Consider the following 26393-nt stretch of genomic DNA (forward strand, 5'->3'; position numbering starts at 1 on the left):
CAGTAGTCTTACCAAAATGGCCTTTATGTAGGTGCTCTGGACCAGAATTCCTTATATGGCTAGAGATTCTCAAATCTGATGATACAATTCCCTGGTTTAAACTTTCCACTGACTCTCCATTGCCTACAGGATAAGATACAGGTCCTTCCGCTGGCCTGTATGGTCATGGTTGTGACACCACCCCCCTTCTGCTTCCTCTGTCAGAAGCCCACCTGTCTCTTCTCCCTCTTTACAGCCTCTACTTATTTAATCCTTGTTTACTCTCCGATCTTCAGCCCAGATTGGTCACTCTCTCGTCTCCATCCTCACAGTATTTTGTAGCGTTTCTTTTAGCACTCCCGCCATTCTGTTTGATTCCTGGTTCACATTTCACATCCTCCATTAGGCTGTAAGTTCCTCAAGAAATATCTTATTTGTTTTTATGTCCTCAGCAGCTAGCATAGTAGCTGGCCCAATGTAGAAAACAGAAATTTGTTGAGTGACTAACTGCTTTCTCAAATATCTATCTGTAGGGTAGGGATCCCTTTCCTTTCTACTGCTTTTTGACTGTAGGCTCTGGTATCTAGATCAGAATTTTTTGATCTCAGTACATTTTGGGCTGGGTCATTCTTTGTTGTGGGAAGGCTGTTCTGAGCATTGTAGGATGGTCGGCAGCCTCGCTGACCTCCACCTGCTAGATGCCAGCAGCTTTCTCCTTTTCCTCACCCACTGTGACAATCAAAAATGCCTCCAGACATTGTCACATGTCCCCTGGGGGACAGAATCACCCTCTGTTGAGGTCCACTGATCTAGACAATTCCTTGGTCAATTGCAATGCACCACAGAGAAAAAGAGCATTAAAATTCCTTCCGTGTACTTTTCCTGACTTACTGTGAAATGTCTTATTAAGGACTGTGCTGGCTGCACCCCTGTCAGCTGGAGAGCGGTCCTAACGAGCGTCTTCTTTGCTGATTAAGGTCATGTGTTTCTCTCCTCTCCCTTCCCTCTGGCTGATGAACGTTCGTGAAGGACGCTTGAGGAGAACGTCTACAGCATTGCGCTTTCTCTGGCCCAGCGCTACAGTGTCTCCTGTTGGGAAGTTTTCATGACCCATTTGGAGTTCCTGTTCACTGACAGTGGGTAAGCACATAACTCTTTTTATTTTTTTTGGCGGGCCTCTCACTGCTGTGGCCTCTCCCATTGCGGAGCACAGGCTCCGGACGCGCAGGCTCAGCGGCCACGGCTCACGGGCCCAGCCGCTCCGCGTCTGGGATCTTCCCGGACCGGGGCACAAACCCGCGTCCCCTGCAGCGGCAGGCGACTCTCAACCACTGCGCCACCAGGGAATCCCATGCACACAACTCTTATGCAAGTTTATTTCCATGTCTTTCTTTTCAGAGTCTATTTTAAAGGAATCTTGAAGTCATACTGTTCAATTTCACTTTTCCTTTTGAGATGTAGTAGACCAGTGTCTTTGTATAGTCTCTCTTCATATGTCTCTGACATACCAATATGCTAACAGTAGTCTTAGTTTTTGTTTTTCAGTAATAATAGTCCTGAGTTTGAGACTTCGATTCATTCATTTATTCGAAGATACTTATTGACAGTCTCTTGTGTACCAGAACAGTGTTAGGTACTAGGGTTATAATAGTCAGTAAATTTCAGCTGTCTTGGAACTCATAGTCTATGGTGGGAGACAGATTATAATTGAATAATGACATAAGCAAATGTGAAATTAAAGCTGTTATAGGCACTGTGTAAGAGAGCCCAAATAGGGGATTTGGCATAGTTAGGGAAGGCTTTCCTGAAGAAATAACTCTTGAGCTGAGACCTAAATAGTGACTCAAAATTAAGTACACTACGAGGAGATGGGAAGCATTTTCTAGGGAGGCAAAACAGTTGAATGCAAAAGCCCTTTGACAGGATGGAACATGATGTCTGTGAGCCTAACAGATGGGTAGTATGGTGATGCCCTGAGAGTCAGTGGAGCACGAGGTGAGATGGGGCTGCTGAGAACCTGGAAACCAGACCTTGCAGCCAGACCGTACAGGCCCTATCCAGGGCTGTGGGCTCTTTCCTAAGAGTAATAGGAAGGTATTTAAAGATTCTGGTAAAAAAGAGGGAGGTAATATGATCAGATTTGCATTTTGATAAGATCACTATGGCGACCATGTTGAGGAAAGATTTTAGGGAGGCCAGCGTGGACATATGTGGACCAGTTCGGGAGCTATGATAGTAATAGACTGCAGGACAGGTGACCATAGCCTGGAGGAGGGCTTTGAAAGTACAGGAGAGGCGAGAATGGGTTTCAGAGATACCTGGAAGGTGAAATAAATGGTAATAAATAAATTGATTAGTAAGAATAAACTAGCTGTGAAGGTGAGTGAAAGGAGAAGGGCCAAGAATTATCTCCAGGATTTTACGTGTTCTGCCTCTTGGACAGTGACATCATTTGAGACAGAAAACACTAGTTAAGGACACAGGGTATTTCAGGGGAGGGTGAGGAAAAGGCAAAGGAATGGAAAAGTTATACACATTGAAATTCCCAAGAGGAAAGGTCAAGTAGACAGTGCATCTTATAGATCTGGAATTCAAAAGAGAAGGTGGAGCTGGAGATGCTAATTTGGGAGCCATGTGCACATAGATGATAAATAAGCCATGTTGTGGGTGTGCTTTGGGTGATGGACATAGAATGAGAAAAGGAGAAAGACTTACGACAGACCTCGGGGACCTTCCACAATTAGTGATAGAGGAAGAGCTGCTAGCAAAAGGGACAAAAAGAGCAATCGAGAGGAAGGGCTCTTGTTCTAGGCAAGCCATGGGAAGGAATAGTTTCAAGAAGTGGGGGTAGTATTGACTGGTCAGGACCAGCTTATAACTCATCATCTTTAATTTTTATTAATATCTTTGAAATTCTACCCTCTACGTTTTAGTATTTATGAAATTGCTACCTGGGTAATAGTGTTATCTGTGATAAATATTGTACTGACTCACCATTTTTGAGGCATAGAAATATGTTCAAATAAATGTTTCTTATTATATGCATATTAACATAAAAAATCTTGGAATTTTATTAAATATCTTTTTCCTTTCCTTGAATGTGACATAAAAGGTTGTCATGTGTGTACAAACAGGATGCTCCATTGATCTCTGAATATATTATAAATTATCAGGCACTCTAGTAACGTGCAAGACTGTTCCCAGCATATCATTATACCTGATAGTGGTGTGATTATACAAACGCACGGAAATTACAAAAGCAGGAAGTCATTACCTCCTGTTTTGTCATTACTTGTGAGTGACAAAACACCTAATATTGATTTAGCAAGTGGTGTTGTTTGGTGCTTCATGTTCTTTACTTAAAAGCCTGTTGTTTGCCTCACTATTCAGTTCAGCTTAGTAACACAAGTATTAAAGATCAGCCTTGTTAGTACAATAGAAATTGCCCAATATTTACTTGTTGAGTCAATGCCAATGGGAAATTAATAGGTCAGAGCTGCAAGAAAAATAATGTTCTGTACCTTAGGGTTTTGTATTACTGTTCTTTTATAAAAGCCATCGTCCCCCCTGAAGTTGATTTTTTTCTATAATTTTACATTCTCCTTCCTCTTGGTTGAATTTGGAGGTATTTCCTCGTCTCACCGAATGTACAGATAAGCAGACGCACAGGTCGGGTGAGGCAGCATTGTGCAGTAGAGCAGAAGCCTTCCAATCAAGAAACCTAGAGCAAATCCTGTGTCTCTCCAGCTGTGTGTCCCTGCACAAGAGAATTCAATTCTCTGAAACTCATTTTCCTTTACTCTAAGTGAGGTGTCATAAAAATTAAATGACTTCCTGGTGAAATATCAAACCTACAGTACCTGACACATGATCCATAATTAATGGTAGTTTATTCCTGGAATTTCACTCCGGTAAGAAAGAGATAATTGTCGTAAACACCCAAACTTGAGTTCCCGGTCTCCTTTTTCCCCTTATTCTTCCTCATTTTCTTTCTTTTTCTTGGTAGTTTTCAACATCAGTGATGGCTTTGAGCGACTGTGTACACCTGGAGTTGGCTCCCTCTGGCGGACACTGGTTCTCCCAGGGCGTGTTCAGCTCCCTGAGCTCAGGGCTGATTTCTCACTCACTGCAGCCTTCACAGCCATCTTCACCTCTAGGCTGTTCTAGACACTTTGGTGCATCTTACAGATAACATTAACTACCAGTGAGGGCATGGGTTTTGGAGTCAGGCCACATTTCAAGATCCAGCTCTGCTGCCCATAACCCCAACTGTGTACCTGGGCACATCTCTTAATCCTCTTGAGTCACTGTTTTCTCAGTTAAGGGGACCACCATCCCCACCTGGTATGGTTGTAGAGATTAGAGAAAATCTGTGGAAAGCGTATAGCCGGGTGGCTCTTTAATGCTGTCGAGATTATTCCTGTTATTGTTCTTGCCAGTCCTGCTGACTCCATGTGTGTCTTTAAGTTTTGAATATGGGATCATTTTGAAATGGCAGAGGATATTTCTAGCTGATGGAATAGTACCACATTTGTTTATTCATTAAATATTATTATCTTTTTCCTAGTACCTTTGTGTTCCAAGCATAGGTTTAAATGCTGAACAAGACAGACACATCCTTACCTTTACAGAGCTTATATTCTAATTGGGGAGACCCCCATCTCACACACACACACACACACACACACACACACACACACACAGTTAAAAACAACTAAAAAATAAATTGCTGGTCATAATAAGTACCCTAGAGGAAATGCACAGGGAGCAGGTAGGAAAGGCCTCTCTCGGACCTAAAAAGAGCTCACTATTGGAGAATGGAAGAAAAGGCATTTCAGGCAGAGGGAATGCATTTCAGGCATTTCTGGGACAGGGACGTTCTTGGCCTTTTTGAGTAACTACAGGAACGCCTTTATGGCTGGAGCGCATGGAGCCTGGTAAGCAAAGGCTTACATAAGGGCCAGAAGTGCCTCTCAGTGTCAGCCTTGATAACACTCCATCTGTTCCTTCTTATTTAAACAGCAGACCTGAAGGCCATACATCCTACATTTTCATTTCACTCTAGTAGGTATTTTTTCCATCACCCAGGGGATTAATTATCCAGGTGATTTTGCTTGGGTGGCAGAGATCATGATACCTCTTCATCTCTGCTGGTTAGTTCAGTGCTGCCTCTTTCAGGCCCCTGGGAAGGGACTCTGTGCTGTGCTGTTTTGCACAGTCAATTTCATATTCCCTGGTCGGATTCTTTTAGTCTCAAGTATAAGGATGGGCAAGAGCATGCTGTAGCTGTGGGGAGGTGAATGAACTATAATACATCTACCTTTTCCTGCATTGAAACAGAAGTGACACAGAATCTCTGCCTGAGGGTTGCTGTCGCTCATAGGCAGGTTTGTGTCCAGATTGTCACATGGTGAAGAATTCTCAATTCTGGCCTTCTCTTCTTGACTTATTGAGGAGTTTGAGAATAGTTGGTGTGTAGAGAGGGGATTTAAGGCAACTTAGCTTCTTAAAAGTATGTTATAACATTGAAAAAGAAGATAAGTAAAAATTCAAACCAGGAAAAATCCATTTAGAGTAGGAAGGTTGAATGTAGAAATTCAGGTCATAGGTCTTACTTATTTTTTAAAATTGAGCGATACATAAAATTTTGATCTTTCTTTGGCCTAAAGGACCATGATCCTGATCATGACCGAGACTGTGATTTGCATTGTACATAAGAAGAAATCTTCCAGTCCTAAAAATGGAAGAACTAATTACTACCATCACCAAAATGGAAGCAGTTGTTTCCGTGTATCTGCAACCTTCCTTTCCATGTTGTGATTCTTAAGGCCACTTTTCCCCCAGATAGGAAAAAATTCCTGACATTGGCACAAAATGTAATAAGCAAAAAGATGCATTTTGGGGCCGGTTTTTGTCTTGTGGAAAGTGCACAGTCTTTGGGTCCTGCAGGTCTGGGTTTAAATCGTGGCTCTGTGACCTCCTTCTAGTGTGTACATGGTGGGCAAGTTGTTTCATCCCCCTATTCCTAAGTTTCCTCCTCTGCAAAATGAGTATTCTTATTCCATTTTGCAGAACTGCTCTGAGATTTGAGAGATTTATACAAAATGCCTGACATGTATTAGATGCTCAAAGGGAAAAAAAAGTAGTTGCTATTGTTAATTCTGGAAACAGACCAGATTTACTGAACTCACCCTCTTGAGTGCTATCAGCCTAACATTGCAAATCTGATTTTTTAACAATTATTTTTCAGGACAGTGTGGTATCAGTTATAATATACATGCTTTGTGAGAATTAAATGAGATGACATAGTACTTACTGTACAGGATGTGTTCAGTAAACGATGCCTGTTGCTGTTTCTGTGCTATGGTGTCTTTTAAAATATTTTTTTGTTAGAGAGGTAATAATATGAGACTACATATCCAGTCGGAATTGACATTTTATGAGAAATGAAAAGGCTTAAGGGGTCAGGGTTGTCCTTATGGAGGAGACGAAGCCTATTCACATGGGCTTCTTTCCACGTCACCACTATGTCCACAGAAAACGTTCCACAAAGGAACTCACCAAGTGTTAGTGTGACAAGAAACAGACTCCAAGGTACTCATTATTGATTCTCTCAGCAACTGTGTAGGTGACCTTGCAAAGTTAAAGTTCATTGTTTGGTTTGCAAAGACACTTGGCTAAAATGTTGGAAAAACTGGAAAAGGCCATGATTATTTTTTTTTTTACCATGTTTCCCCAGCATAACCACATATTCAGCTGTCAGGCAGCACTGCAGGTCAAGTCTGCCACATCAAGTTCATTCTGAGGCATTTGTGTGGCAAATATCTCGGACTGTTTCCCTCAGGTCGGAGTCGTTGTGATTTAGAGGGTAGAATTGTGTCTTCCCCCAGGAATCAGTGGTGGAGGCCTATTCACCCATGGTCATGGTCATTCGTGTGGATTTCTGCATCTTCACACTTTTAGGATTAGTCTTTGGGGGAAATGCTTCGAAGTTTCTGCATCTGAACTGTGTGGACCAGTGGACCCCATCCCTTTGCTCCCTCCGGCCTTTCCCAGGAGCTCTGTCCCTCTCGCCGCCTTCTCTCCTCTTCAGTCAGCTCATGGAATTGTATCAGTTTTATCACTCAGCCTCAGATTGAGTAAAGTAAAATGCATTTAAATAAATTTGTTTCCCTCCATGAATATAAGTCCTTTCAATTCATGCTGTTCTTGAATCACAGTTTCGGCTGATTGACAACTCGAAGCCATTACAGAATCCCTTAATCATGGGATTAGTACTAATAACTTATTCCTTGTGCCTTTAGTACAACTAATGCTAATTTTCTTCTTGTAGTTAATCTCTGAAAGTTAAATTTGCACCATATATATACTTATATATATGTGTATATATATGTGTGTATATATATATTTATATATGTGTGTGTGTGTGTGTGTGTGTGTGTGTGTGTGTGTGTGTATATATATATATATATATATATATATATATTAGTTTAAACAGTTTTTAAGGGTAACCATTGATTTGATCAGTGAAAGGTCCACAGTAGTTTCACGGTATTTCTTCCTACTCTCTTGAATATGGGTGCTTTGGAATTGTTTTCTAAGCAGAGATTTCATTTCTTGTTCGAAAGGAAGATAACAGCATCTTTCTCTGGGAACTAGTAAAATGGGTTATCAATTACTGGCATCTATGGAAGATCTTTGTACCTTGTAATTTACTGAAGAGGGAGGTTTTCGTGTTTATCATGTGTCGGTAAAGGTATTCCAGTATCTCTCTTGACAAGATAATTAGGGAAAATTGCACATCAGGCAAACTAAACTGCAGGCACAGAAGAATAGGTGGGTGGGCGAGGGGCGAAAGTAACGTTGACTGAGAGAGACTGTATTCAGAATCTAGTCGAACACAGATGGACTAAAGCTGTTATGGTTTAGCCATTGTCCATTTTGTAGATGAGTCTCAGATACTCTGCTTGCCAGGGGATAGCAGTGAAGTGTGACAGGAGAACTCTTTTAGATTACTGCCCCTGAGAGAGCATTAATGTCTGTCACAGAAAGAATCCTGGTTTTGAAATGGTTGTTAGTGAGGGCGCTTAAGCGCCATTGGTTGACGGCTGCTTTGTGACTAGGTGAGCAGCCCCAGCCATGCAGAGTCCAGACAGATCTGGACGCTTGGTCTTAGGCGTCACTTAAGCTCTCTGATGACAGTCTCGCACTTGCCTGCCACAGTAATCCATGGAATAAGTGCAGGGTTTCTTTCCTCTCCCATCAGGCATGTCGCTCTGATTGCAAGTCTTTGTCAACGTGAATCATCTTAACGGCATGTGACTCCGTTTCTTATTTCCTTCTTCACTGAGTTGTTTTCAGACGTCACTTTGCAAACTATGAAGGAACATCAGGAATTCTGTGACTTTCATATACCACTGGGTGTGCAGTATGGGAGAAATCGCAGGTTTGATTACAGACCAGTGCAATAAAGCCAATATCACAATAACGCTAGTACATGAATGTTTTTGTTTCCCAGTGCATGTAAAAGTTACATTTACACTATACTATAGTCTATTAAGTGTGCGAAAATATGTCTAAAAAACATGTGCAGATCTTAATTAAAAGATACCTTAGGGACTTCCCTGGTGGTGCAGTGGTTAAGAATCCGCCTGCCAATGCAGGGGACGTGGGTTCTATCCCTGGTCTGGGAAGATCCCACATGCCACGGAGCAACGAAGCCCGTGCGCCACAACTGCTGAGCCTGCGCTCTAGAGCCCGCGAGCCACAACTACTGAAGCCCACGCACTCTAGGGCCCACATGCTGCAACTACTGAGCTCACATTCTGCAGCTACTGAAGCCCACGTGCCTAGAGCCTGTGCTCCACAACAAGAGAAGCCACCACAATGAGAAGCCTGCGCACCACAGCGGAGTAGCCCCCGCTCACCACAAGTAGAGAAAGCCCGTGCACAGCAATGAAGACCCAGAGCAGCCAAAAATAAATAAATAAATAAATTTATTTAAAAAAAAAAAAGTTACCTTATTGCTAAAACAATGCCCAATTACAATAGGAACACCAAAGATCACTGATCACAGATCATCATAACAGATATAATAATAATGAAAAAGTTTGAAATATTGCGAGAATTACCAAAATATGACACAGAGACCCGAAGTGAACAAACTCTGTCGGAAAAAACGGCACCCATGGACTTGCTTGACCCAGGGGTGCCACCAACCTTCCATTCGTAAAAAAAATGCAATGTCTGTGAAGCACAATAAAGCAAAGCACAATATAAAACAAGGTCTGCCTGTGTGTTTCAGGGGTGACCTTGCATTCTTTGAATAGTGATAGTATCCGAAGAGTTTTGAAATAACCGTCCATTTATACTCGCTGTTTCCTGTACAGGCCTGTGCTTTCTTGTCTTGATACTTTTGTTCATATTATTTCTGCTTCATTCCTTTCTACAATACCAAGCTCAAGTACGTCTCTCGATAAGCCTTCTGCTGTCATCGATATCTACCTCCTCTGAAAGGACGGCTTTAGTGACCCCACTCGTAACTGGAATATAATTGCATGTCCTTTGTCAGCCCACACCATTATTCTGCAGTGTTTTTTAAGTATGTATAATGCAACTGGATTTCCACACTGCTGGATGAGAGCTCTGTGTTGTAACTCTGTACCCTCCCCAGTGCTGAGCACAGGGCCTTGTCCGTAGAGGACACCTAAGTTTTTGTTCATTCTCCCATCTATTTGGCATTCATAAGGCACGTGTCGAGTGTTTCCTTTGTACCACACACTGGTGCTTGGTGCTGAGAAGCTAGAGCTGAAGAAAATGTGGTATCATCTTTGCCGTCAAGCGGTACATGGTCTAGTGAGGGAGACACAGGCAAAGTAATAAATAGTTAAAGCATGTTATGAATAGACGGATACTCTGGGACATTTTTATAGACCAGGGACATGTTTATAGATAGGGATATTTTTGTAAATGTTTAAACCATGTCTTAATAGAAAAATAGGGTTTCTCTTGAAGTGAAAGTTAAAAGGGCATTTTTGAATTGCTTGATATATTTTGACTTTATAAATCGCTGCTGTTATCCCAAGTATTATCACATCCTGATACAAATTTTAAAGTATATTGTGTATTAACTTTACGTAAAACAAAAACATGTCTTGACACTTAGGGGGAATTCCAAGAAACAGGGTATCGTATTTCAGAAGAGTTGCTTTTAAACGATATGAAACCTAACTGATCCTGTCAGAGGTCTCACTTCCTGCTCCCAGGTACTTTCATTGCTGCTCTGCGAACCCTGGAAGCTGGGAGTTTCTGTTAGTGCCAAAGGCCACTTGAAGGCCTCTTACGGTTAGAAAGCTTGAAACTCATCCCGCGTGGGGCATTGGGATTATGCTGGGCAGGAGGCACTGTATTCTGTCCAGGGAGAAGCATGAGACCAAAATTAAGCCCTCCCCGTCACCCGAAAAACACAAACTGTTCAACCAAGCAGAAGTCCTTAAATGTTTTTTTCAAGAGTTTAACCTTAAGTGACTTAAAAAAAAATAACATTATAAAGACAGCTAAGTCAGGATGAAAATATTGATGTGTGCTTTATTCAAGTGGCATTCGTTACTACAGATAATTCAAGTGAAAGTGCAAGTATCTCTTCTTTTCTATTTTAATTCTGTTTGAACCCAGTATCAAGGTTATGTCTACTATCAGTTCAAGCCTCTTTGATATAAAATTTATGCCTAAAAGTTGGGGTTGTTTCTTCACTTCTCTATTTCCTAAATTCCTGAAACAATAAATTTGTTTACATTTCTATAAGGAAGCTCAGGTTTTAAATTTTTCTTGTGATATGAATACATAATGCACAGTAAAAGGTGACGGATCTGAGCTCATTTCCTAGCTAGTAAGCACTGGGCAGTTCTCTGTAGAGAACTACCGGGTACTGTAGACCCGCATGAGACAACGTGAAAATCATATAGTACCATTTGAAAGACGTTTGTTTCCCTTTATATAAACTACCTGCACACACTGGTGGTTTCCTGTCTTTGATTAGGCAGCAAGAAGGGATTTGTAAGAAGTAGCCTTTCTTCCTAGGTTTCCAAAAAAAAAAAAACAAACAAACAAAAAACATGTTGTTTAATAAAGGAACCAAATCTTACCAATCTTAACATACTTTCTTTGTCTCTTAATTTCAGTTTGTCCACAGTAGAAATTGAAAACCGAGCCCAGTCCCTTCATCTCTTCGAGACGTTGAAGACCAGTCCCGAAGCCTTTCACAAGCACATGGTCAAGTATATTTATCCCACGATTGATGGCTTTGATCATGAAAGACTGCTGTATTATTTCACTCTGCTGGAAAGCTGTGGCTGTGCAGATTTGGGGAAATACACCATTAAACCAGAAACCCACATTCGGCTGCTAAAGAAATTTAAGGTAGTTGCATCAGGTAAGTTAATCATTTTCCTGCTTGAACTCATTCTTTAAATTTAATCTAGGGCAATTTTCTGTATACAGTCCTGTTCCTGCATTGTGGCTGGCATAACTGTGAAACCACAGTATTTTTATGCTAAAATAAGCATAAAAATATAAAATAAGCATAAAAAATATAAAATAAGCATAAAAAAAGCGTAAGACTTTATTCTGTCTCCAACTCCTTTACTTACTGTTGAGGGAATTAAATACTGGAGAAACTTAAGTCACACAATGACTTAACGCAGACCTGGTACTAAAATCCAAAGTTTCTGACTAGTGCGCCAAACGTTTTTACCCTGCTTCCACTGGTTATATTTAATCAACATAAATGACAAGGCTGAGACACTTCCCAATAGGCAATTTGGCAGAATTTCACTTAACTGGACCTACATGTTTAAAGTATGTATGGAACCCTTAAAATAAGAGCCTTTGAATCTTTGATAAAGTATGAAAATCTTTTTCTTTTTTTTTTTTGTTTTTTTGCGGTACGCGGGCCTCTCACTGTTGTGGCCTCTCCCGTTGCGGAGCACAGGCTCCGGACGCGCAGGCTCAGCGGCCACGGCTCATGGGCCCAGCCGCTCCGCGGCATGTGGGATCTTCCCGGACTGGGGCACGAACCCGTGTTCCCTGCATCGGCAGGCGGACTCCGAACCACTGTACCACCAGGGAAGCCCTGTGGAAATCTTTAGAATGGTGTCTGTAGCTCATAACTAATTAACCGTGTTAATACCTCTCAAATCTGTATGATACTTAACAATTTACAGGGCACTTGCAAAGCTGCATTCATCTGCTATTCATAACAACTGTGAGTATTTACTTCAGTTTATCCGTGGTTTACTGAGTAGCTGAATTAGACCCTGGACTAGACACAGAGGAAAGGGAGTAACATTCAATCCCTGCCCTCAGGTAGTTGATGAGATACTAGATGAATAACGAATATAGTGCAGTTTGGTGAGAGCACTGATAGAAGACATAGGTGCCACGGGGGGACTGAAGAAGCAAAGAGATACTGCCATCTCCAGGATACAAATGAGGGCCCTGCGGCTCACAGCAGTTGAGTGACCTGTTCAGGGTCGCACAGTTGGTTAAGTTGCAGGCAGGGATTGGAACTCAGATCTTCGGATGGATCTCATTGATAAACGAAGCTGTGCTGTACCTAAATCTTTTCATTCAGCCACACAGAGGGGCTGTATGTGTATTTGAAAGCTCCTGTATGGTTATCTTGGAATGAACTACTCTCTTTTTTTCCCCTTTTCTTTCCGATAGGTCTTAACTACAAAAAGCTGACAGATGAAAACATGAATCCTCTTGAGGCATTGGAGCCAGTCCTTTCAAGTCAAAATATCTTATCCATTTCCAAACTTGTTCCCAAAATCCCTGAAAAGGATGGGCGCATGCTTTCCCCAAGCTCTCTGTATACCATCTGGTTACAGAAGTTGTTCTGGACTGGAGACCCTCACCTCATTAAACAAGTCCCGGCGTCCTCCCCCGAGTGGCTGTGCGCCTATGACGTCTGCATGAAATACTTTGATCGTCTCCTCCCAGGTGACCTCATCACTGTGGTGGATTCAGTGACCTTTTCTCCAAAAGCTGTGACCAAGGTAACCAAAAAGATAAGAGTTTAAAGTAGATTGGCCGCTTTAGAAGAAATGAAAATTACTCTTACGTTCTGTCGATTTTGTTTTTATTTGCTTTCTTGAAATAAGGACTACTTACATGTTTGGCAGTTTTGTTTTTTGTTAAGCATGAGGTATTTTAATTGGGAGGTCATTTTCCTCTGTCACAGTTGTGCAGGCAATATAAATCAGGCTTAACTGTTCTAATTTGCACGTACATTTTGTTCATGTTATAGTTCTCATAATATGTCGTTTTATAGTAAATATTCCATCCTGTTCTTTCCAACTGACAAGTGGAAAGAACCTCCCGTGCCAAGCCCACATTACTTGCACTCAGAGCCAGGCTAACAACTTGGCGACGATTAAGTCCAGGTCTTAAAAAAGTTTCACGTGAATGCTACGTAGTACGTGACTTGGTGGTAGAATTACCCATGTGAGTCTGTGTGGCAGTTTCCAATGTCCGCTCCATGCCCAGGTCTGCGCCCTTTAATTGGACTCTAATTTCTCCTCTCGATCCTTCAACTTTGTAGAGTTTCACACAAAATAGGTAATGTGGGTCCTTCCCCTCCCCTTCTTGCCCCCTCACCCAGACACCACTATTCAACAAAAGTGAATTTCTCATTGCTTGGACACGGGGCATCATCTCTCCTAGAAAATCTCCCAGTTGCTGGTCTCAACTGCTGAACTGCATTGCGTTTGGAACTTCCTTTCATTTTCTCTTCCCTACCTTTGCTGCTGCCTTCTCTTTCCCCCAAGTTGGCAAGTCTGCCCAGGACCCTATCCCATGAATTTTTATTACAGCTATTATTATCATGAAAATTGAGTGTAGAGGCTAAGAATCCAAGTCATTCATCTGGAGGTTGGCCCAGGTAGACGTTCAAACATCTGTGGGGAATGCTAGTTTTAACTAACTTGCTAGATTAACAGTTGTGGATAACCAGTGACTTCATTTCCTTATTATTGTAACTCAATGAATTTAGTTAATAACTTGGTTTTAAATTTTACAGCCACCGCTATAAAGAGGAGATAATCATTTTTGTTGTTGTTAAGGAAAAAAGTAAGGATGATTGTAAAGGGATGTAGCGTGATATGTTTGAAAAGAGCACAGGTTTAGAGTCACGTGGCTTTGAAGTTTGAACCTGCCACTTAACCAGCTACGTGGTTTAGCCTCAGGAATCTCTGTTAACTTCTGCCTTCTTCAGGCAGAGGCAGTGACTGAGGAATCTTGAAATAGATGATAGTATTATCCCACTTTTAATAGGTGAGGAAACAGAGGTTCATCAAAGTTAATTTGGTAACAGAGGAGCCACAGTTTGAACTCAAGGAGGCTTATTCCAGGGTCTTTGCTCTTAACCACCGAATGGTACTATTTCTAAGAAGTCATAGAAACAAACAGCTAGAGGCAAGGGACCTGGAGCCTTTGTAGGGACTGTGAGAGAGCAGTGGGGCCAGAGAGCCCCAAGCGTTTTCAGTCCAAGCGGAGCACCCTGTCTCAGGATGTTTCCAGAGCAGGGCTGAGTCTAAATGAGGAAAGCCCGGCAGGAACCTCACAATGTCTGGGGAAAGACAAGAGTCCAGCAAATATTGGGTGAATCTCCAAGGGTGAGAAGAGGTTTGAGTCCAAGTAAGTACTAGCAGTGCCACAAGTACGTACTGGAGGGAAGGGGCTGAACCAAGCGGGGAGTTGAAATCCAAGGAAATGGCTCCAGAGCTGGGACCTATGAAACGGCTGAAGGACCTTGACAAACAACCTGACTGGCCAGGAAGATGGAGGGGCCCAGGGTGAAGGAGGTTTTACATATTTTATATGAGGGCAGAGACAAAGCCCAGCATGGCCAGCCAGGGCCACGTGCTAATTGTGAGCACGGATATGGGCTGGACAGACAGCCTAGACTTTCCGACAGCAATTATTTACTCCTGATTAAACAAACTTAGGAGTTGGATGTAGAGTCTACTCAGTTTTAGTTAGTATTTATGATGTTTTAAGTCAGATGATTTTAAGTTACAGCACATTCTCATCACCTTAGTTTCTTAACTGTATATCTTTAAGATGCCCTCCAACCACGAGAAAATGTATGACACAGTTGTTTGTGGACATATGTGCATTTTTTCCTGAGGAAAAGATGCATAGCTGACCCAGTAGGGATTGAGTCAGTTAATTGTGGCATTGCTTTCTCTTAGCTCAGATGGTGTAATTCTCCGCAAGATATTCTTTTACTGTAAACTATGTTAAGAGATAGTTTTCTACTAAGTCAAATAAAGTATAGAAAAGTGAGAGAGAGAAATTAATTTGATATCTTTAGTCTAGCTTTATATTTGTTCTCATTTTATTAATTGGCAAGCTTTAAATTTTCCATTCAGAGAGGGAAAGTAAAAAGTTTAGATACAATGCATGTTTGAAATCACACAGTGCTATCCTAGAGAGAGAGAGAGAGAGAGAGAGAGAGTGTAAAATTCATATTGAAATACAACCCTCACATGTCAGAGGACACATTTGGAAAAGGAAATGCGGCTGGATGTGGCCAAGTTTGCAAAACACCAGATGTTGCCACAGCTTGTACATGGTGTTAAAAATGTAAAATAAGTGTATACTACTCATATATAGTGTGCAGTTTTTAAACGTTTACCCACATTTAATTCAGAGCCAAACTTTTGGAAAGAACTGGTGAACATCCAGAGTGCCTAACGAGAACAGTAAGCAGTCAATTCAGAGAGGAATATCCCCAAAGCCTGAATTTAGTACCCATTCCATAATGAAATAAGCCAGAGGAGGCTCTCGCCTTCATGGTAATAGTCGTTTGCACTAGCAGAATTTGTAGAAACCCCGGGGAGAATATTCACAAAGCATCATTATGTCATGTGGGCCAAGAGTGAATTTGCAGGACATTCGAGGTGATGAATATGCAGAAGAGAAAAGCATGCAAATGTTTCAAGTGCATTGGCTCCAATTCTGAATTGTTGGGTTTCAGTTGAGTCAGGTCAGAGTTGCTCTCCTATTGCTTTTCCCATTCAGTAATTAGAAGCATTTTTGCAGAGAACAAGTTAGTGAGTTAGAAATCAGGAAAATGGTCGACAAAGCTGAAATGCAGGTCAGTACACTGTTTGCCTGGTTCAGGCATGATGTGGTTAGATAAGGGGGTGCTTGCATGTAACCCTAGCCTTCGTGTTTTACACTCAACACTCGCTCTCCATTGCTGGTACAACTACATCCAAAAATAAGGACGTGGAAAATCCTCATCCTACTTAGGAAATGCTACTAAGAAGTTGGCCCGAATCCTTCTTTAAAAACCCCAGGTAAAGGGCTTCCCTGGTGGCGCAGTGCTTGAGAGTCCGCCTGCCGATGCAGGAGACGCGGGTTCGTGCCCCGTTTCGGGAAGATCCCACGTGCCGCGGAGCGGCGGGGCCCGTGAGCCATGGCCGCTGGGCCTGCGCGCCCGGAGCCTGTGCTCCGCAAATGGGAGAGGCCACAACAGTGAGAGGCCCGGGTACCGCAAAAAAAAAAAAAACCCCCAGGTAAGGGCTTCCCTGGTGGCGCTGTGGTTGAGAGTCCGCCTGCTGATGCTAGGGAACACAGGTTCGTGCCCCGGTCCGGGAAGATCCCACATGCCGCGGAGCGGCTGGGCCCGTGAGCCATGGCCGCTGGGCCTGCGCGCCCGGAGCCTGTGCTCCGCAAATGGGAGAGGCCACAACAGTGAGAGGCCCGGGTACCGCAAAAAAAAAAAAAACCCCCAGGTAAGGGCTTCCCTGGTGGCGCTGTGGTTGAGAGTCCGCCTGCTGATGCTAGGGAACACAGGTTCGTGCCCCGGTCCGGGAAGATCCCACATGCCGCGGAGCGGCTGGGCCCGTGAGCCATGGCCGCTGGGCCTGCGCGCCCGGAGCCTGTGCTCCGCAAATGGGAGAGGCCACAACAGTGAGAGGCCCGGGTACCGCAAAAAAAAAAAAAACCCCCAGGTAAGGGCTTCCCTGGTGGCGCTGTGGTTGAGAGTCCGCCTGCTGATGCTAGGGAACACAGGTTCGTGCCCCGGTCCGGGAAGATCCCACATGCCGCGGAGCGGCTGGGCCCGTGAGCCATGGCCGCTGGGCCTGCGCGCCCGGAGCCTGTGCTCCGCAAATGGGAGAGGCCACAACAGTGAGAGGCCCGGGTACCGCAAAAAAAAAAAAAACCCCCAGGTAAGGGCTTCCCTGGTGGCGCTGTGGTTGAGAGTCCGCCTGCTGATGCTAGGGAACACAGGTTCGTGCCCCGGTCCGGGAAGATCCCACATGCCGCGGAGCGGCTGGGCCCGTGAGCCATGGCCGCTGGGCCTGCGCGCCCGGAGCCTGTGCTCCGCAAATGGGAGAGGCCACAACAGTGAGAGGCCCGGGTACCGCAAAAAAAAAAAAAACCCCCAGGTAAGGGCTTCCCTGGTGGCGCTGTGGTTGAGAGTCCGCCTGCTGATGCTAGGGAACACAGGTTCGTGCCCCGGTCCGGGAAGATCCCACATGCCGCGGAGCGGCTGGGCCCGTGAGCCATGGCCGCTGGGCCTGCGCGCCCGGAGCCTGTGCTCCGCAAATGGGAGAGGCCACAACAGTGAGAGGCCCGGGTACCGCAAAAAAAAAAAAAACCCCCAGGTAAGGGCTTCCCTGGTGGCGCTGTGGTTGAGAGTCCGCCTGCTGATGCTAGGGAACACAGGTTCGTGCCCCGGTCCGGGAAGATCCCACATGCCGCGGAGCGGCTGGGCCCGTGAGCCATGGCCGCTGGGCCTGCGCGCCCGGAGCCTGTGCTCCGCAAATGGGAGAGGCCACAACAGTGAGAGGCCCGGGTACCGCAAAAAAAAAAAAAACCCCCAGGTAAGGGCTTCCCTGGTGGCGCTGTGGTTGAGAGTCCGCCTGCTGATGCTAGGGAACACAGGTTCGTGCCCCGGTCCGGGAAGATCCCACATGCCGCGGAGCGGCTGGGCCCGTGAGCCATGGCCGCTGGGCCTGCGCGCCCGGAGCCTGTGCTCCGCAAATGGGAGAGGCCACAACAGTGAGAGGCCCGGGTACCGCAAAAAAAAAAAAAACCCCCAGGTAAGGGCTTCCCTGGTGGCGCTGTGGTTGAGAGTCCGCCTGCTGATGCTAGGGAACACAGGTTCGTGCCCCGGTCCGGGAAGATCCCACATGCCGCGGAGCGGCTGGGCCCGTGAGCCATGGCCGCTGGGCCTGCGCGCCCGGAGCCTGTGCTCCGCAAATGGGAGAGGCCACAACAGTGAGAGGCCCGGGTACCGCAAAAAAAAAAAAAACCCCCAGGTAAGGGCTTCCCTGGTGGCGCTGTGGTTGAGAGTCCGCCTGCTGATGCTAGGGAACACAGGTTCGTGCCCCGGTCCGGGAAGATCCCACATGCCGCGGAGCGGCTGGGCCCGTGAGCCATGGCCGCTGGGCCTGCGCGCCCGGAGCCTGTGCTCCGCAAATGGGAGAGGCCACAACAGTGAGAGGCCCGGGTACCGCAAAAAAAAAAAAAACCCCCAGGTAAGGGCTTCCCTGGTGGCGCTGTGGTTGAGAGTCCGCCTGCTGATGCTAGGGAACACAGGTTCGTGCCCCGGTCCGGGAAGATCCCACATGCCGCGGAGCGGCTGGGCCCGTGAGCCATGGCCGCTGGGCCTGCGCGCCCGGAGCCTGTGCTCCGCAAATGGGAGAGGCCACAACAGTGAGAGGCCCGGGTACCGCAAAAAAAAAAAAAACCCCCAGGTAAGGGCTTCCCTGGTGGCGCTGTGGTTGAGAGTCCGCCTGCTGATGCTAGGGAACACAGGTTCGTGCCCCGGTCCGGGAAGATCCCACATGCCGCGGAGCGGCTGGGCCCGTGAGCCATGGCCGCTGGGCCTGCGCGCCCGGAGCCTGTGCTCCGCAAATGGGAGAGGCCACAACAGTGAGAGGCCCGGGTACCGCAAAAAAAAAAAAAACCCCCAGGTAAGGGCTTCCCTGGTGGCGCTGTGGTTGAGAGTCCGCCTGCTGATGCTAGGGAACACAGGTTCGTGCCCCGGTCCGGGAAGATCCCACATGCCGCGGAGCGGCTGGGCCCGTGAGCCATGGCCGCTGGGCCTGCGCGCCCGGAGCCTGTGCTCCGCAAATGGGAGAGGCCACAACAGTGAGAGGCCCGGGTACCGCAAAAAAAAAAAAAAAAAAACATGATATGATCTAAAACTAAAATTTATTTCATAAGTTTAAGTCTCAATCAAAAGGTTGCATTGTAGCTATAACTTCAGCATCTTTCTGGTGCTAATACTGTCTTTTCACTAAGGATGGGAGTGCATTTTTCACCATCATGAGCAACTGGTGTCTGAAATCTATATAAAAATGCTGAGATAAGGCATATTTCCTAATTGCATGGCATAATATATGAGTTTCTGATGCATAAATCAAATGCATATTATGTAGATTCACTAAGTATTTAGGCATTACTGTGTGCCATGTTACATTAGTTGCCATTGGAGACATCAAGATGTAAAAGACATGCTTGAGGCTTCCCTGGTGACGTAGTGGTTGAGAGTCCGCCTGCCGATGCAGGGGACACAGGTTCGTGCCCCAGTCCAGGAGGATCCCACGTGCCGCGGAGCGGCTGGGCCCGTGAGCCATGGCCACTGAGCCTGCGCATTCGGAGCCTGTGCTCCGCAACGGGAGAGGCCACAGCAGTGAGAGGCCCACGTACCGCAAAAAAAAAAAAAGAAATGCCTATAAGAAACCTAAAATGAAGGGTTTCTTTTCTTTACAGTAAAATTATAATTGAGAGTTACACTCCTGGTGAAACTAGAAGTTCTTTGAGGGCAAGGCTGTTGCCTTTTCTCTCGAATGCTCCAGTATCCAGCATAGTATAAAGCAGGCACTCCTCAGTGTGGTTGTTCAAATAATTATTATCATAGATTGGCTATTCTTAAATCTTTTGATCTTTGGATGCCTTAATATTCTTAAAAATTGTTGAGGACCCTAAAAAGCTTTTGTTTATGTAATATCTGTTGATATTTGGCATACTAGAAATTAAAACCAAGATATTTTAAAAATATTTGTTTAATTCATTTATAGGTTAATTCATATATAGATCCATTTATAGGTTGACATGAATAGCATCTCTTGATGGAAAATGGAAATATAGCATTTCAAAAAAAAAATAATGAAAGTGACATCATTTTACAGTCACATGTCTGGCTGAATAGAACACAGCTGGGTTCTCGCGTTTGTTTCTGCTTTCAGTTTTTGTCGTTTTGGCTGAAGAAAATGAAGAGCTTTCAGCCTTACACAGATACAAGGTAGAAAAGGGAGGAGTGCTTTAATAGCCTGTGGTGTAATTTTGGGTGTTCTTTGATGCTACTGTAAAACTCAACAAATGACAGATTCTTAAAGTCGAGGTGTAGTGTGGAATCAGAAACCCTATCCTTGATCTTTCTGTGCTCTATTATATTAAAACTGTTGTTTTGGATTTTACACTTTGATTGGATCTTCTACCCATGTATGATTTGGAATATAATGTACTCGGAGTTTGGCAAATTGGCTCGCTCAGTTATACAAATCATCCAAATGTTGATACAGTGCATTATACGTTATCAACAAAGTCACATGGGTTATTCTGAACGCCCATCTTATCCAGTGAGTTTTTAAGTATTGGGAAGTTGTCAAGCTCACAGTGGTAGGTACAAGTTTTCCAAAACTCGAATTTTTGCTTGAAAGCTTCAATTGTATCATTGGCAACAAATACTGTGAGTTAATTTCCTGGAAGTGACATGCTCACTTTGTTCACATTGGAGAAAATGTTTGCCACATATTCGAGTCTGAATAGCTATAGTTTGTCTACCTGTTGTTCTTTCAAGCACAAATGGTAATGCGTGCCAGAGCAGCTGCTTCAGCTACTCATGACTCAGACAGTCACACAAATGCTTTTTCCTTACTACGCTTCAGTACACAGTGAGATGTTTCATGTGTATCTCTCAGTTCTTAGATGTGCAGATATCTAAGATATGCACTTAGATATGCACTCAGTGGTTGAGATTTAATAAAATCAATCATTTTTACTCCTTCATCAAGAACATTCTCAAGTGAAATGCCGATGGAGAACACAGTGACACTTAGTACATTTTGGTGCCACTCCCTTGATTGTTCAAAGTCCCCACAGTTTTATCCACCATTGCTTTTTCACCGTCATATAAGTGTCAACATAGTGAAAAAAGGTAAATAATGTTTTAGTGGTAAAAGTCAAAAAGGTGAACAATTTTGACTTTGCAGACCTCTTGAAAGAGTCAGGGACTCTTGTGGTTTGTGGACCACACTTTGAGAACCACTGTCATAGGATATTGTTTCCAAAACGGCAGCCAGCCTTGACGCCCACATGAAAGAGCATTTCAACTTCCTAAATGTTTGTAATTTAAATAATAATGAAGATATGTCTGGTAAGTGCATAAAAGATTGTCTTAAAATTTCAGTTTCTCAAAATAGTTTAATTTCTAATCAGCTTTCCAGATGTGAACGTGTCAGAAAGAATTTGAAAATGTAAATGGAATGTGTACATGGTAATATCATTGTATCATCCTTTGAATTTATGAACTTGCAATATATTTTTTCCTTCTACAGATTTCCTTTTATAATTTTTTAGCTAACATATTTATTTTCTAATATTACTCAAGCTAAGCAGGGAGTTCTCTGGGAGAGACGTATAAGAAAAGAGGAGGGGCTCAGAGTAAGGGTGCAGTTCCTGAGGGGCACTCCTTCAACCTGGTGTCCTCGGCTTTATTCCCAGGCCAGGATCTCAGCTCAAAGAAGAGATGATTTTTTTTTCTGGGGCCTGGATGCAATAAAGTATGAGGATGATGCTTAATCATGGTTCCACCCCGCCTTCACTCATAGCCCCTTTTAGAATTCAGAAAGATGAAAGTAAATACCAACAATAAATAAATATTGTTGGCAAAGCTGGAATTGGGGAGCATGGCCTGGATCTGCAGCCCAGTGGTCTGTCTTTCACAAAAGTTCACACTTGTTTGAAATTTGACTAGTTAGAGCTGCTATAGAAAGTAATTCTAGAGGGAAGCCAAGGATGAGTGCACACTGAGGACAGGCAGGGCTGGCGGGCAGTAGCTGCGTTACACATGGCTTTGAAGTCTGCTGTCCTCCTGTGGGGGGGAATAAGGAGGGGAGAGATGCCAGAAGTGCTCTTCCTATGGTTTCTGCCTGTTGGTTGGAGTGAAAGTTTTCTCCTCATAATGGAAAGATGAGGAGAGGGCAGTGGGCTTTTTGTTTCCTTAACTAATTCAGCTTAATAACGAAACCTCTTGCCAGTGAGGGGAGAAAGGTGTCCAGAGTCTGTCGGGACCTGGTCCTGATGTCGCCTCTTCCTGGGGCCACACCTCTGGTACCTATGAGTCTCGTGGCATGTCCTCCTGGGATCAGTAGTGGCAACAGCACTGCCTGTGCTTCTGAAAACTCTAAGATAGGTCAGAAGAGCACATTCTTCTGACTCCCTGTGGACTAGGCTAACAAGCTACTCTCTATTCTATTTCCTGTCTCACACTTTGCCCAACTGGAATGATGATTAAAACTCATCAGAAGTTAAGCAACAAGCTTAAATGAGAGTAGAAATATGCCAAGTATTACAGGTCAGCAACTTTAAAATGGCCCAAATTTAAATTCTCATTATTAAATTCCCAGGAAGAAATTGACATCCTTAAAATCAAATCCTCTTGCCCTTTTAGTTAAAGTTCAATTACATCAAAATCCAAATTTTCTAAGTTCACCAGAAGTAAAGTTCAAAGATGATATTCCTGGTTTCTGCTCTGTCTTAGCCAGAGGGGTCTGAGTTAGGTGTCCGGGTAATAGCAGGTCCCTTCAGCAGAATATACCCTCTTACACTTGAGGAGTATAGCTGCTTCAGCAAATCTGAAGTTACGTTAATCCCACCCCAAGTTTTCCATGCATCTCATCTTTTAAAACTCTAAAAGAAAAAGAGAAAAAAATTAAAAGTTTCAGCGTCAGCTCCGTTGCTGTGTAATTTAGGAAACTCAAGCGAATCACCAGCCCTGAAACAGCCAAGTGAAACAAGGTTCCTGAATCCTGTTCTTAGTTCAATCCAAATACACATTCCTAGAATGCTGGAGAACATGGAAGTGGCTTGGTGGTGTGGGAGCAGAGGAGAGTCGGCAGAGAAAAGCTTACTGAGTTCAGCTTTGCCAGCCTATCAGGTCAAACCAGTTGTCTAGAGCTTGGTTGGGTAGGTCTCCCATGAAGGGGTTAAATGCGGTGTGCGTTCTCCATATGGAGGAAGGGAAGATGCCCATCCAGACTGTCTCCTCTCTGAGACTGACTTACATTACATGTCCCTGCCTGCAGTCACTCTGCCTTCCTAATGTCCATTTCCCCATTTAAGCTCTGTGTTCCTCCAGTTAAGTGTCCCAGTGGCCACTGTCGCTGTCTTATTGCTATGGAATCCCACTTGTCTCAGAATCCTGTTCCCTGGGGAGCTTTGCCACTCATGCCCATGTTTGTTTCTGCTGAAAACCGTCTGCAGTAGATCTCTCAACTGCAATCAGTGGAGATGTTTTTGAAACCTGTGCCCCTAGGGACCTGGAGAGGACTATTACGTTTGCTTTGTGCTTGCCTCTGAATTGTATGCTTGTGCTCCTTCCATGGGCATAGAAATATTTCTATCATATCTTTGGGGTGTGATGGGGAAAGAGCAATAAGTAGCATCCTGTCTTCCCAAGTTGCAATCAGTTAAGAGCTAGAGGGATCAGCTAGATGGAAACTAAAGTCACCTTATTGTTGGGAGGATTGGAGTGTCGACCATGGCTTGATTTTCCATGGTCAGCCTTCCTCCTACTTGCTCCCTGCCCAGATCTTCAGACAACCCTGCCAAGCACAAGGATAGATCTGGAGAGCATGTGGGCTTTCTCTGAAGGGCTGCCTCCCAACTTGATTCCCACTCATGGGACCCAGAGAGGTGACCTCTGGATTAGTGCTGTCTAATAGAACTGTGATGTGAACCACTTGTGGAATTTGAAATTTTCTAGTAGTCACATTAAGAAAAGAAACACAAAACAGGTGAAATTGTCCTAAATATTACCATTTCAACATGTAATCAGTATAAAAATATGAATGAGATATTTTAGCATTCTGTTTTTGCATGGTCTTTGCCACCTGTTGTGTACTCACAGTACCTGTCAGCATAGGCTGGCCACACCTCAAACGCTCAATAGCCATATGAATGTACTGGACAGATAATGCTTCTCTGGAACCATAGTCCGCAGTTTACCCTTTTGTCTCACAGACGTTTACCACTGAAAGGACAAGAGCAGAAGAAAAGTGTATTCTCCTCACAGGCAGATCTCAAAAAGAAAGGGAAGGAACTAGCCACCCATAATCAGTTTCTTCCCCCCATGTCATCAGCTGTCACTCCTCCCCTCCCGAGGGGTGACAGGTGAAGAGAGGGGCAGGACTTACCTTCTCGGGACCCATCGGGGGAACTTCCTGCTTTATGGGCCTAGGTGGGAGCTGCAAAGGAGAAAGTGGTTCCTGCCACACATACTAAATGAATGTCCGGCTAAAAATAAATGATAAGACCTTAGGACTTATATTCTGTCATCTACGGAAATCACTGTACGTGCTACGTGACAATAGTAGTAATGGCTCCCATTTATCGTTCACTGGTTATGTACCAGCCACTGGTTCTCCACTTGACCTTAGCTCCAGTAATCATCACAGTAGCCCCGCAACGTAGGTATTACATCTCAGTTTGAAATGAGCAAACTGAAGGTTAGAGGTTAAGTCATTTGTTCAAGGTCAGAAGCAAGTTAGTAGCTGAGTCAGAATTCCAATCCTAGTCTTATCTGTTTAGTGTTAGAGGGTCTTCAGCAAATGATAAGCCTTCTTCCTTAGACAGGCGCCCCCTATTTTCTGAGGCAACTTGTTCATTTATTGGATACGTTTATGTTATTCTCTTACATGGGGAGCTGAACTCAGTAAGCTTTTCTCTGCCGACTCTCCTCTGCTCCCACACCACCAAGCCACTTCCATGTTCTCCAGCATTCTAGGAATGTGTATTTGGATTGAACTAAGAACAGGATTCAGGAACCTTGTTTCACTTGGCTGTTTCAGGGCTGGTGATTCGCTTGAGTTTCCTAAATTACACAGCAACGGAGCTGACGCTGAAAGGTCTGCCCCTTTGATCTGTCCTCCTTTCTGTAACAACAAGAAATAGAACCACTTCCTTCCTTGCTCTCTGGGACACGGAATAAAAATACCATATATCCTCCAAGACTTTCATCCCTCATGTCTTCTTTATTGCTCAAATAACCTGGATTTCATGTGTTTCAATTAAAATCACCTTCACCTTGACACAATTTACGTGTTCCTCCTTAAAAAATTTTTTTTTAAAAAAGGAAAAGAAATCATCTCCATGGATTAGTTTTCTAGTGCAGTTGTAACTAATTATCACACACCTAGGGACTTAATACAAATTTATTATCTGAAACTTCTGTAGGTGAAAAGTCAGACAAGTGTCTCAGTGGGCTAAAATCCAGGTGCAGGGAGGCCTATACTGCTTTCTGGAGGCTCCAGGGGAGAATCCAGTGGTGAGAGGCTGTCTTCCTTCTTTGGCTCATGGCCCTTTTCCTCCATCTTCAAAGCCAACAACGTTGCATCTCTCTGATTCTCTGTCTTCACATAATTCTTTCTGACCAAAGCCAGGAAGGGTTCTCACTTTGAAGGATTCATATGATGAGAGGGGAGCCTATGTGGATAACCCAGGATACTCTCCCCATCGCAGGGAGTGTACCAGTAATCACGTCAACAAAGTCCCTTTGCCATGTACGGTGGCGTCTTCACAGATCTCAAGGATTAGGATGTACACATATTTGGGGACCATAATTCTGCCTACCTATACTTTTATATATAATAAGGTTTTCGACACTTTATAAGACTTTATAATAAGGTTTTATAGAAAGACTGAAGTTTAAACCAAAATGGAAAAATGATAAAAAGTATTGAAAAATGTTTAACTCAAAGCTGATATACTGCCATAATACATACATACTCTTTTTTTATATGTAAGTAAATGGATTTTAGTTTATTCAAGGTAAGACATATTTACTTTAAAGACAAACTACATGCACCTCTATTTCTAATTACTGGTAAGTGTATATCTCCACATTGATCTTCATGTGTAATTATCAGAGTATACATTACAGCAATGCATGAAGATCTTTTGATCTCCTTCATAAGTTTTTAAATTGAAAAGATATATATCAAATGCACATTTGTCTCAGAAGACGCTATTTCTGAAGCTCCTATTCCTGAGTGGAAAGTGGCATTCCCATATATATATATATATATATATATATATATATATATATA

The 26393-nt window shown here is 43.9% G+C and overlaps 1 protein-coding gene across 1 annotated transcript in view; it reads left to right on the forward strand.

The window, feature by feature from the left end:
• Nucleotides 1-26393, forward strand: part of NBAS (NBAS subunit of NRZ tethering complex) — a 360677-nt gene that overhangs the window by 237452 nt on the left and 96832 nt on the right. Inside the window, exons 42-44 of the mRNA XM_007471211.1 lie at nt 1009-1119; nt 11160-11410; nt 12703-13037. Coding sequence (XP_007471273.1) covers nt 1009-1119; nt 11160-11410; nt 12703-13037 — 697 coding nt within the window. The remainder of the gene's footprint in view (nt 1-1008; nt 1120-11159; nt 11411-12702; nt 13038-26393) is intronic.

Source organism: Lipotes vexillifer, unplaced genomic scaffold (assembly GCF_000442215.2).
Source record: "Lipotes vexillifer unplaced genomic scaffold, Lipotes_vexillifer_v1.1 scaffold604, whole genome shotgun sequence".
Classification (NCBI taxonomy): domain Eukaryota; kingdom Metazoa; phylum Chordata; class Mammalia; order Artiodactyla; family Lipotidae; genus Lipotes; species Lipotes vexillifer.